The following is a 12,595-nucleotide window of genomic DNA, read 5'->3' as shown; positions in this document are numbered from 1 at the left end:
TGAGTGGGCTCATTTTGCTGTATGGTCATTGTTCAGTGAAACCTCCTCTCAACTCCGTTAATATCCAAGATGTGTTAATGGAGGTCTCTGTAGTAACTGTTATCTAGTTTGGAATTAGGATTGCAGAAAGACTTGCTTTGTTTTTGCTGTTTAAATAAAATTTTTTTAAAGCTGAATAACAAGAATATTCAGTCTACTATAAATTTTTTAAAAAAATGCATCTCTTCAGCAAACTCAGTTTAGAAATTAACAAAAACTGTACTATTTAGAAGGCAGACTATCTTACATTGTTGTCAGGATACACTTATGTATTTCTGATTTTACAGGAACATAGTTATATATATAATTATATAATTATATATATAATTTTCTATTTTCTGGTAACTATTACCTGGAAGAATCTAAAATCACATAATTTCTTTCTTCTGAAGATCTAAGTAATGCAGACATGCTCTACAGTAACCTGTGGAAGAGAAAGAGGCTTGGGAAGGAAAAACTGACCAAGCTTTTCTTAAAAGAAATGGCATGAATGGCAAGGGTAAAAACAGAAGCAGAGAAATAAACTAAACAGAATTTGAGCAAAAGTTAAAATCTGGAGTGAGGAGGTGTTTCTGTATGGAATAGCCCCCTCTTCCTCCCAGCCCTTTCACATAAAGCTCCTGTGTCACCCCTAGTAAGACCAGAGCAGCAGTCTGCTCCTCTCCTGGAAACTTTTCCTATAATTACTCTGCTTCCTAATGCTTTTTTTTTTTTTTTTTTTTTCAATCCTGACAGCTGTTTTTTCTGGTTTACTACTGGTTTGTATAGAGCTCTGAGTAAATCTATCAGCCTTTTCTTTCTGCCTTTAACTACTGTAGTTTAATAATAAAATGGCATTTATGAGTAATGCTTTGGATTTAGACATTTTCTGGAGTAAATTAATATATAAATAGGACCAACAAAATCTCAGTTTTGGCTTCTGGCTCCCTCACCTGCCCAGCATTGCTATTTTCTAGTAATGTTCCAGAGTGAAAGTGACAATTATTTAAGTCTCTGAATTACTTGGTATTTGTAGCAGTGAGCAGTAGAAGTTATTTAGGAGTAAATCTATGATATAAAAATAGCTATTATTTCTGACAAGTTTTTGTGCTAAATAAACACTAACTCACTTTTAACCAAGTCTTTTATATACTCACACAGCTTAGCAGCACTCTGCTGTTCATGGTAGTTCCATTTTGGGTTGGAAATTGAAGGTTGATTTGAACAGGTCATCCAGCAGCAAGGACTCTCCAATTGATAATTTTCTGAAGCACTTAGATTATTACTATGTAAATATTAATTTCTTTGTGAGTATCACTTTGGACTACTATTTTCAAGCTGGTGTTTTTTCTCTTCCCTTATCATACGCTAGCACAAATATCTGCTGACAGAGATGTTAAAACTTTGAAATTCTAGTCAAGTTCTTCAGAAAACTCTAAAGTCTAGGTAACAGGTCAGGTTAAGGATATTTTATGATGACTGTAGTCTAGTTCTGAAGCTGCAAATTGAAAAACCTGATGTATTCTTCAATAATTACTTGACTACCTGTTTGAAGGATAATCCATATTTTAAAAGTTTCCTCATCTCCTGTGAGTTTAGAAGCTCTTTTTTTAATCAATCTGTTCTAATGTTTTCTCATAAATTCACACTGGGATTTCAACCTCAAAGTAGGCAAAATTCTTTTCAGGTAGGCATTATTGAGTGGAGATGGGTGTATAATTTGGGACATAAAGAGGTTTGAAGCAGTGATGTTGGTAGTAAATCATTGCTTATACTGTGCATGTGTTCAAGTGGAGGGGCTGAAGCTTCCCCATCTACTCCTGCAGATGTCTCTTAAAGGTGAAATGAGTGTATGGTAAATGTCAGTCAGATGAAGTATGCACTTTAGAAGCAAGGAAACCGTTCCTTTAAAATTAATGATGCATTGCAAATACAAGAAAAAACCTTATATCCAGCATAAAGATAATTAAAATTCAGGTCAGAAGTGTATGACTTAGTCGGGCTAAATTTTTTAATGAGATTTCAGAAAATTAATTGGGCGAGTATGTTTTTACTCTTCTGAAGAATATTTCATTTCGTGGCTCTACAGGAAAGAGGCTTTTATTGGCATCTGAAGATTGTAGTGTCTGACTTTTTAACTGTTGGTTAACCAGTCTTTAACAATTTTTATGCTGAGTACAAATAATGTAAGCATCTTGTGACCCTGTAGCCCTTTGTGCAGTCTGACTGCGTGGGTTTTCTGTATGCCAGTCAGCTGTAAAACAACTTTGTTGTTAATTAACATTAGCACTCTGAGCTTATCTATCATGCAATTAGCAGCCAGCATTCCCCTTTTCTCAGTTCATTCAGGCTTATTTTTTCCCCTTGCCTCTGGGAGAAGGAGTCATAACTAACTCTGCAGCACGTCAGTATTTCACTGATATTTTTGTCTTCAGTGTCTCAGTGCTCTCCTTTGCCTGAAATGTTGGGCTAGAGGCTGCAGGAAAGGCTGCTTGGACAGTGTTCTCAGGACTTCAGATTTTCCCCAGCTCTTAAATAATTACAAAGAGGTAAATTCATTTGCTGAACATAAACTGTTCTGCATATTGAAAGTCTACTAATTAAAAATAGTCCAGGAAATGTGTTCTGGTTGCAAACCTATCCTACCTGCACGTGGTTATAGCCGTGTGTGGAGGGTTTTGAAGGGATTTTATCACATCTCCAGCTGTAACTTTAGGTATGTTTGTACTCTGGCATTGTCTGTGCTTGGGCACCTCTCGTTGCACTGTAACAGCATCCCCTAAAATGGGGAAGCAGAACTGGAAACTGCATCCTCTCACAAGGAGCAAGCATATAGCAAGGAGTTTGTCTGTCATCCTCTGTATCTGCTTTATAATCTGGTATATAGACATTCCTATTAAACATTATTTAAATTTCTGATCCTTGCACTAGATCTGTTCTAGTGCATACAAGATAATATAACCAAAGTTTTTATTGCATTGGAATTATTTCTTTTTTTCAATATTATAAAACTATTTCTGTTCTGCAGAAAATCTCATAACTCCTCAAAATTTGAGGCTGGAAGTTCTGGCAAACTTCTCCTGAACTATTGTGACAGGGGCTGTTGTTGTATACTTTTGCCAGCTTTGAAATTTTTGTTCTCGCATCAGTGACTACATCCAAAAGAACATGTATGCCAGAGACATTGTCCAGAATAGCTTGTTCTTGGAATAATCTCTGCATTTCTTCTTAAAAATGAATAGCCCCTTTATATGAATGAGGAATTAATTGACTTCAACATCTAGTGTTGTTTTTTTCATGGAGTAGTAGAAGAATGAGACTTGATTGTGTGGATAAAGAGAACAGCCTTTGTCTCAAAACTAGTTCTTCCCAGACTGTCTCCTGCCTGGGAGCAGAAATGTGCAAACAGCCCCAATTTTCATAGTGTTTGTAGAGGAGGCTGAAGGGGTTTCTTGGTTGTTTTTTCCTCTCTTATACTTTTTTTCTTAATTCAAGAATTCGAGCTCCCTCGCTGACCTTTAAACCTGTTCTGCAGAGACAATGGCTTGGCTTTAACTGTATTTTAAAGGTGGTGGTTTCTAATTTTACACACAGATTGTATCTGTGTATGAAAACTTAGAGGTTTGCAGAAATAAAGGTCATGGGTTACTTGAATGAATAGACATTGGTTCTTTGACAACTATGAAAAATTGTAGTGGTTAAATGCAGAACTGGAAACAAATGGAATTTCCCTTGTCAAAAGTAATGAAATGAGTGAAATGGATGCATGGCCAGGCTATAGGGATGGTGTTCTGAGGAGACAGCTATTTCTTAGGCATTCTAAGTACAACCTTGTCACAGTGTTTAGAAGAGCTACCTGCTTATGTTTAAGTACATTAAAGCATCAGAAGGTTAATTTTAAACAGACATATAGGAAAATGGGCTGCTGTGATCAGTAGGGAGCTTTCTGGTGTGGTTTGGTCTAACCTGAATCTGCTCTCTGGTTTATACCATAATCAAACATCTTCTAGCCTGTATGGAAGCTCCATTACTTTAATTAGGTCTGATAGGTTGTGATAGCAAATGCAAATCTAGGTCATTGCATATGTAAATGTGCAGCTGTAGTCCTGGAGGATGCCAGAACATATCAGCTAAGGTGTCCAGTCATCACCCAGCATTAATTCTAGCATGGCAAGCAGACTTTATGTGCTAACCACGTGAAAGTGGTTAGGACACACACACACACCCCCTGTCACTTGCCTAGCATGCATTTATATTTTCAAGTTAAGAAATTTCTATGTATTTCTTGGCACATTCTTAAAATATTAATTTACACTTAAATGCTCTTGGTTTAAACACACAATGATTTATGAAGGGCAAATGGATACCATCCTTGATTGAAGCGTGGATTTCTTCCTTAAAAAGGAAGTTTTCTGGTAGTTGCTTCATGAAATCTTGTTAAAACTGCTGCCTCTCCTATGAATGTTTACTCCAAGTTAGAAAAGCTTTGGCTCCGACTTTCTTATTACTCAAGAAGAGCCTGGCTTAGGCTGTTCATGGGTAAGGAAATGCTTTGATTCTTTTCTAATGTTTACTTATGAAAAACCATCTTGTAATTTATAATCTGACACCATTGTTTTGGCTTGGTAAAGTGATTTTACTGCACAGCTCAATTAGTTTGCTTAGTACCAGTAACAAAGTTGGGAAATGGAGAAGTTCCTGGTTGATTACCAGTCCAGCCAAACTAATCCATGTGTTCAGGAATTCTTCTGGTGATTTTGCCACACAGAAAAATCCAGGTAAACTAATGTTTCCTCTGTACTCCCTGCAATGAGATGAGTATTCCAGTGTTACTGTAATGTATATTGATGAGTACTATTGTTTATCAAATCCCTGCAAAGAGAGATTGCAACCAATTTAAACTGAGAAAGCTGCAGGGGTTGATTCCTTTGACTGTTTGCTTGTCTGTTTTTATCCTGTGCTGCCTTACTTTGCTGATAATTTAGTAACTTAAAGGGGAATGTATGTAAATAATAAAGCAGTGCTATTCTAACATTCTGCTGTTTATCTCATAACCCACAGGCTACCTTCTTCCTTTGCAATGAAAGGATACTCCCATTTTAATGTATATTATACACAGCAAAACTTAAATCCTGGATCTTCATTTTAATATTTTTGCTGGGTTACAGCTTGTAAACACAGAATAATTTCAAGCCTAGCACAAGTACCCAGAGTAACCTACCTTTGCTTGCTACCAAAAACTGTGACTGCAGCTGCTGGTTGGGCATCTGTCAGAGTACAGGGCAGAGTAAAATGATTCTTGAAAGGGAAACACCCCCTGAACTGTTTAAAGGAAATACTTGATGAAATTAGCTTCCTCTTTTTGTGTGACTTGCCTCCACCAGTAACTGCAGATTCTAATGCAGCCCTCACATTTCTCTAGGTTATTGTTCACAAATTCAGATTTTTGTCATCTTTTGCCTAGAGAAATTAAAACTATTTTTCACAGTATGAGAATAATTAAGTGCTCATGTTGATAGCTGGCAAAACTTACCTGTGGCCTTGGCATTTCAAAAACAATTACTTAGAGTGTTGTTTGAACTGAAAAGGGGCAAGTTTGCTCTTTTAGGGGAACTTATGCTAAGAAAGCTGATGATCATTGTGGCCTGGAGTTAAATTTCCAGTACATGCCTACTTGAATCAGCAGGCCTGGGCTGGACATGTGGTATTGCATTTTTATCTTCTCTGGAGTTTGTAACTACCCAGGGTTTTGTGTTCACCAACCATTCCTCCCCTCTCCACAACTGCAGAGCTTTGGTCAGTAAATTCCCCACAGCTGACGTGGGGCAGTGGTGTGGAAGTGCAGAGCAAGCTCCAGAGCCAGACAGCTTCTCAGTGCCAGAGAGATGGGGAGGGAAAGGTGGCAGCAAAAAGACCTGATAGTCTTTTCACTCTCTTTGATTTACATTTGCATCTCTGTATCATCAGCATTTATCACTTTCTTGAGTGCACCTGCAGTGTAAAGTAGCTTTTGATGATTTCTCCTTTATTTATTGTGACAAAGATGCTGTGAAGGTGCCAGTTTTCAAAATAGCTTGTCATGGTTGATTGATGCAGTTTTTGGGTCAGATACTACTATTTAGGGGACTTTATTAGTGAGTTTTCTTAAAAACGTTGAATTTTACAACTTTGTTTACAAAACCTCTGCCAAGTAACTGCGATTGTAGTTCAGAGCTGCACAGACACTTTGAAATCTAAAAGCTTTTTCAAATGTCTGATTGATACTTTTTATTGTTTGTTGAATAACAGTTGTTTATTTCTGTTGCAAAATAATTCCAAACATACTTACTAGTCAAAGTAAGTACACACTCCAAGAGACCCTTGCACTGCTTGTACATAGTGCTGGGAAAAGATGATGGACTCAAAGCTTTACCATAATTTTAAATTTAAATTCCAGCCCTAGCCCTCTGGGCTAGGAAATGACAGTGGGAGCAATAGAAATCTCCTGAAAACATTCCAGCCCCCTGACCTGCTTTCCCTGACCACTGTGCTGGGACTGTCTGCTAAAGGCTCAGGTGCAAACTGGTGCAGCCCTGGAAGCCCTTTCACCCTCCCTCCCACCAGCTTTGGTTGGGTACTTGTCTCTTTGTGGGGTTTGAGGGCAACTCTAAAAATGGCTCAAGATGCTGAAGGTGGAAAATATTCTGTTTGGCATGCATGGCAACTTTAAGAGATTAATTTTCATAATATCTTTTTTAAAACATTGGTTAGCAGTTGTGTTCATTACAGAAGAGACTGGGATGGCTCTCGGGAGCTGTTCCAAGTCCATGGAGTACATAATCCTCATCACTCTGTGCCTACCTGCCTGGCTGGGTATTTACCTGAGCCTGCTCAGGAGCTGCCATCAGCATCTCCCAAGTGACACAAGCAGCCAGGGTTGATGAGAAGGTGTGTAACCAGGGAGACAGCAGTGTGGGACTAATTAGTTACTTACACAGAAGGGAAGACTATTTCCTTTTTAAAAAAGTCATTTAGTTTCATTCAGCCTATCTTACTAGGAATGAATGGATTTATGATCAGAATGTACTACATTCTTATCAGGCTAGATTAAATTCTTGACCATCAGAAACAAGAGCAGGAGGGTGTGTGCATCTGGTGATCTTTACTCTGTTATCCACTGTACACTAAATCAACACCCAATTTCCTTGGTTTTATTGCTGGGCAATCCTTACTGTGGGTATTTAATCCTCCTGGATATGAGTAGTCATAGAAACTGCTGGTTTGTGGTCATAAAGTAGACAGATTGAGAATGCAAATTCTTGTTCTTGTATCACTTTTTCTACTTCATTGGTTTAATTTCTTTTCACCCAAACAGAGACATTTAACATCCTACCCCTATCGCTGCACACTGGCAGACTTTCAGATAGAGAAAAAGATTGGACGAGGACAATTCAGTGAAGTTTACAAAGCAACTTGTCTTCTGGACAGAAAACCTGTGGCATTAAAGAAAGTTCAGGTAAACATCTCAGTTGTATCCTCTGTGTCCACCTTCTCCCTGTAGCCCACGTATCCTGGCCCAGTTTCCATTCTGAATAGTTTGTTTTCACTGCAAAAAGTCTGTATGTGCTGATGAGTTGTTGACCAATTTCTGAAAAACTTTCATGGCAGCAGTATAGACTTGTAACTTGGTTAAAAGTATTGTGCAGTGTTCAGAACAGCATTTTGTTTGAAGAAATTTCCCTTTAATCCTCCAACATCCTTTAAACTCTTGTTTCTATTGACTTTACTCCCTGGCTATTACAGAATGAATAATAACGCTCAATAGTATTTTTAATTATTACAGAGAAATAGGTGGAAGATATATCTCTGATTAAAAGAAAAAAAGTAAACATTTTATCTTTCATTTACCAGGTGAAATTAATAGTAACTAAACTGTTTTGAAAATCATGACAGCAAATTCACTAACTAGTATCATTGTTTTGTGCTGCTTAGAATACTTCCTACAAGTTCTAAAATTAATTTTCCCCCATCACTAGCACTTTAGTGGGCTCAAAGTAAAGAAAACCTTGATCTTTCTTTGATCTGGGGATTGTGTATTTACTCATTACAGTAGAGGATATACAAATTGGAAAGTGGAAAGACCAATTTCTTGTTAAAATACAGAATTGTTTTTTGTTGTTCTGTGTTTTTTGTCCTTGAAGATTTTTGAAATGATGGATGCCAAGGCTAGGCAGGACTGCATTAAAGAAATTGATCTCTTGAAGGTAAGAATTTTTACAGTCTGTTTTTTTTGGTTTTTTTGTATAAAAAAGTCATTTTTTAAAGGGCAACAGTCATTTAGCTCTTTTGGCAAATAAAGCTTGCATAGCCCACACAATGATCCTAAGAGACCATCCTTTCTTTTGCAGGCTAGAGTGCTCACATGATATGAGAATTTTGTCTTAAAGCACATCATACCTAAAAATGGTACTTGAGATAAAGGCTGTGAAACCAAAGAATGTTTAAGTGATTAAACAAACTAGTGCTTTTTTATTTTTTTCTTTTTTCTTTTCCTTTCACTAACTTAATTAAAAATGTTGGCAGAAAAACAACCTGGCTTTGTACAGAATTTCCTGGGGTTTCTTGTTTTGTTGTGAGCTTTTCACATTTTGTTTCCTTTAGAGTAACACGTGTGTAGCTTTAGGAAAGCTGGACGGGTGTCGTTTTCTCAAATGAATGACTTATTCTCAATAATTTTAAATTCAGCTTTTAAAGTGTCATTATATTAAAAGATAAGGCACCTTTCACTTCCTACATTTACCAATTAAGATAATTGTTCTTGTGTCTAGAAAGTGTAAAGTGTATAAGGACCCAATGCAGTATTTCAGAGTCTGTTCCATTCTTGCTCAATTTAACTTTTCTCCATCACTGTAGATATGAAGCACATGTCTGCCTTCCAAATGGGTTTGGTCTCTGGCCATGGAATATGGGATATACATATTTTTAAAACTTTCTTGCTACTTTTAAACTGGTGTCTAGTATGAGATATTTACAGACTATTACTAAAACAAGTTGGTATAAGAGCTCTTCTCTGGTTTTATTTTCAGTGTAGACTGTTGAGGAATTTGTGAGGGAACTGCACAGACTTGCTGCAGTCCATCCCTGTCAAAATCAGAATTTTTTCTTTTTCGATTGAACACTTCAGTGTGTGTGTGACTATGGAAAAAATGGGGGTGGTGGTGTGATTTCTAAATTAATTATAATTATTCAAAATTGAATGGAAGCCAAACAAAATTGTATATTACTTCCAGTGTGATTCTGGCTAACAGCTTTAGGTAAGGCAGCTCAGTAATATGGCTGTAATCAGCATGTGGGCTGCCAGCACCCACACTCACTCATTTAGAGGAGTCTTGCCCCTCCACGGGCCCTGGCTGGCAGTGCTGCTGTGCATACACATCAGGCATTAACTGCCACCAACTTTTAGGATGCATTAAAGAAGCAGGAAATGTCATTAACCCAAGGTAAAGTGTTTGTCATCTTCTGTGCATTTCAAGATTTGTCAGAAGGAATATGCTTTCCTTCTGACAATTCTGAGACATTTCTGAGAGTCTTTTCTGTGCCACGGACAAATACAATAGTTGCAAAAATAACCCTGGGGTCAATGTATTACTTGGAAATAAGATTGACAGAAGGGAGAGTGGAGGGTGGAGGTTTGGCTTATGCAGAGTGCTCTGCCTGGGGTTCTGGGAAAGCAGTGTTCAGTGGTGATAGGGGTGAGCTGGAGCACCCTGGAAGTTGATCTTTGACCAGTGTACCCTGAGAGCAGCCATTTAAAAGCAGTACCAACAGAAATGGTGGCCTGTGATGGTTATTTATTTATTTAAGGCTTGGTCTTGTCCTTCTCCTGATGCCTGCTCCTGGCTCCCTGTAAGGCTGATGCAGCCAGTGCCAAGGCATTGAGAAGGAGAATCTGTCCCCTAATGTGCATGCAGGGAGTGATTAGCATGATGGATCATAACAATGTTTCTTTTGGCTATGTAACCCCAGGAATAGACAGGTTAAGTCACAGCTGTTTAGTAGATGAAATGCTCACTTTACTGTTTTCTAAACTCCCTGCATTTCTAAGAGCACAAGAGAAAGATAATCTAATGCAAAATGAGCAAGAGAGAGTGAATAGGGAGATCTAGATAGCACGTTATCTTCTGAGGAATTACATTTTTCCACTTTAAGAAATTCAGACATAAAATATTAAAGCAGAAATTCTAATTTGTTGAGCCTGTTTCTTAATTTAGTCCTGTGAGTGAAGCACAACAATCTGAGAAGATGGAAATTTTAAAGAAACACAGGAAAAAAAACCCCAAACTAATTAAAATACCGGTTGTTTATATAAGAAAAAGCTATACTGCAATGAAAAAAAAGTAATTAGTGAAGATGCAAGCATAAATGATCAGAAAAAATACTTATGTATGCAATTTGTGCATTATTTTCCTCCATCAAAGTTTTAATTTATTCTGTTCTTATTCTAAGAGCCAAAGAGATCTCGGGGAGAACTGTAATCAGCAGCTGGGTTGGTTGGCTTTTATTTAACAGGGAAAACACAAATTGTTGCTTCAAGTTTCTTTTGGGATGTGGTCTTTTCTGATCTAAACTCGCAAAATATTTAAAAGCATGGTTTTGGGTCATGCTGCTCTTTACTGAAGACAATTTTTATTATGCTATGCTAGCAATAAATATTTCTTGCAGATTTTTGTGTATAATAACCCAGTTTGTAGTTGCACCAGTTGTGAACTTCTTTCTGTAATGTTAACTAACTGGTGCAGCCATTGTGTTTTAGAGTTGTCATTACTGCAATGTTGTCAATTTTCTTGCATTCCCTCTGTCTGCAGCAACTGAACCACCCAAATATAATAAAGTATTTGGATTCTTTTATTGAAGACAATGAACTTAACATTGTCCTGGAGCTGGCTGATGCTGGTGATCTCTCTCAGATGATTAAGGTAAGGACTCGCCAGCTCTAGAGGTGCTACACACTGTCAGGATTAGGTGGAGACAGCAGGCAGGGGCTGAGCAGGTCTGTGCTAGAAACTCTTCTGCTCTCTTGTGGGGTTGCAAACCCACTGGCTGCATCCAGGGCCTGAGCCAGTGTCTGCTGGTGGTTTAACCAGGCTGCCTCTGGTCACTGCTTTGGAAGAGAGTGACTCTCTGTACCATTTTATGTGACGTGTGTTATTTGCAAGGTTAATTTATCCAGTCTGTGACTGATGGGGACATTTAATTATTGTTACTTTCACTGTTCTCATAGCCTGTCTGCCACTCAGAAGACATCCGAGAAAGTGTATTGACTTTCTTTGCAATGGGGATTTGGGTTTGAGAAAATGTTTCAAGTACTTGCTCTGCTCTTATGTTGCTCTTAGGAATACTTGTATTGCTGCAAACTAGCTTTAGTTAAGCTGTTACCACCTGCTTTTATATTTTCTTTGACATGTTAATCTTTAGACATACATCCCTTGTGAGAACAGATGTGTTAGATCATGTTTGTTAGCACTCTCAACCTTCTCTCCATGTTTTACCTGTTTTTTTGCCATCATTATTCTGTAATTATCATAAATGAATGTTTGGAAAGTTCTCCTCCTCCTTGTTGTCACAGTTAAAATATCTTATTAACAGATTTGGGTTTTTTGCCAGCAGAGCTATGAGGCACTAGGCCAGAGGCTGTCAAATGAGTTCTCCATTTAGTCCATAGTCAGTGGCTAAATCTTCAGTACCCATGAAAATCTGCTCCAACTCACAGGAGGCAAGTGAGCTGGGCATGGACACTTGGCAGAGCCCCACAACTCCCCATGCAGCTACTCCAGAGCTGGAGCAATGGTGGGATCTGCCCCCAAGCCCAGGGTTGAGCTGGTGGTACCCAAGGTGCCCGTGTGAGATGGTGCTGGGGCCTTAGCTGTGGTGACTGAGGGCTTTGGAGACAGAGCTTGTCCTACAGCCTGGGAAGGGCTTGTGTGTATTTTTATCTTTCATTGTGTTCTTGTGGCTTCTTTTATGTTTTCCCCTTTTCCCAGCAGACCCTGGGAAAGTTACAGTTAGTTTATCTCAGGCTTTTTGTAGTTGCAGTTAAAGATGGAAAACAAGTGGGGCTTGTGAGAGCAGGAGCCAGGGCTCTGATCATCCTGGGGTGTGCAAGTGTTTTGCTTGATTTTTTTTAAATTTTTTTTTAACCTTAGCTTATAAAAAGTCTTACCAATGTAATGGTGTGATAACCTCATAAGTTGTGTGGGGTTTTTTGTTGTCTACAGTTTTTACCTTAAAACATTCAATGCTGATAAAAACATTCATTTATCTGTCAGGGTTTGTTATTTAGTTTTTAAGATTGCTTTTTATGTCATTCTAAATAGGAGTTAGATTTTCCAAAACATAATTTGTAGATTCCTAGGTTGGTAACTTGAGCAGCACTGTAACTTGTACCCTTCCTGCCAGTGCTCCCAGCCATGTTTTCCCACTTGTTTATTGCAGGCATGAAGAAGATGCCCTGGGGATTTTTCAAGCTCATATAAATGATGTTTTTCCATTGAAAATCTTGGAATTCCTTTTTTTTTTTTAGTAGAGAAATAAAACCCAC

General features: G+C 38.0%; 1 protein-coding gene across 4 annotated transcripts in view; it reads left to right on the top strand.

Annotated features, from left to right (window-relative positions):
* NEK6 (NIMA related kinase 6) overlaps nucleotides 1-12,595 on the top strand; it is a 54,895-nt gene that overhangs the window by 22,074 nt on the left and 20,226 nt on the right. For all 4 annotated transcript variants that reach the window (XM_071765986.1, XM_071765987.1, XM_071765990.1 and 1 more), the window contains exons 3-5: nucleotides 7,373-7,513; nucleotides 8,199-8,261; nucleotides 10,863-10,973. In XM_071765986.1, coding sequence (XP_071622087.1) covers nucleotides 7,373-7,513; nucleotides 8,199-8,261; nucleotides 10,863-10,973 — 315 coding nt within the window. The remainder of the gene's footprint in view (nucleotides 1-7,372; nucleotides 7,514-8,198; nucleotides 8,262-10,862; nucleotides 10,974-12,595) is intronic.

This window comes from Heliangelus exortis, chromosome 22 (assembly GCF_036169615.1).
Source record: "Heliangelus exortis chromosome 22, bHelExo1.hap1, whole genome shotgun sequence".
Lineage (NCBI taxonomy): Eukaryota > Metazoa > Chordata > Aves > Apodiformes > Trochilidae > Heliangelus > Heliangelus exortis.
The sequence above is the reverse complement of the archived record's forward strand: the minus strand, read 5'-3'. Positions and strand labels throughout refer to the sequence as shown.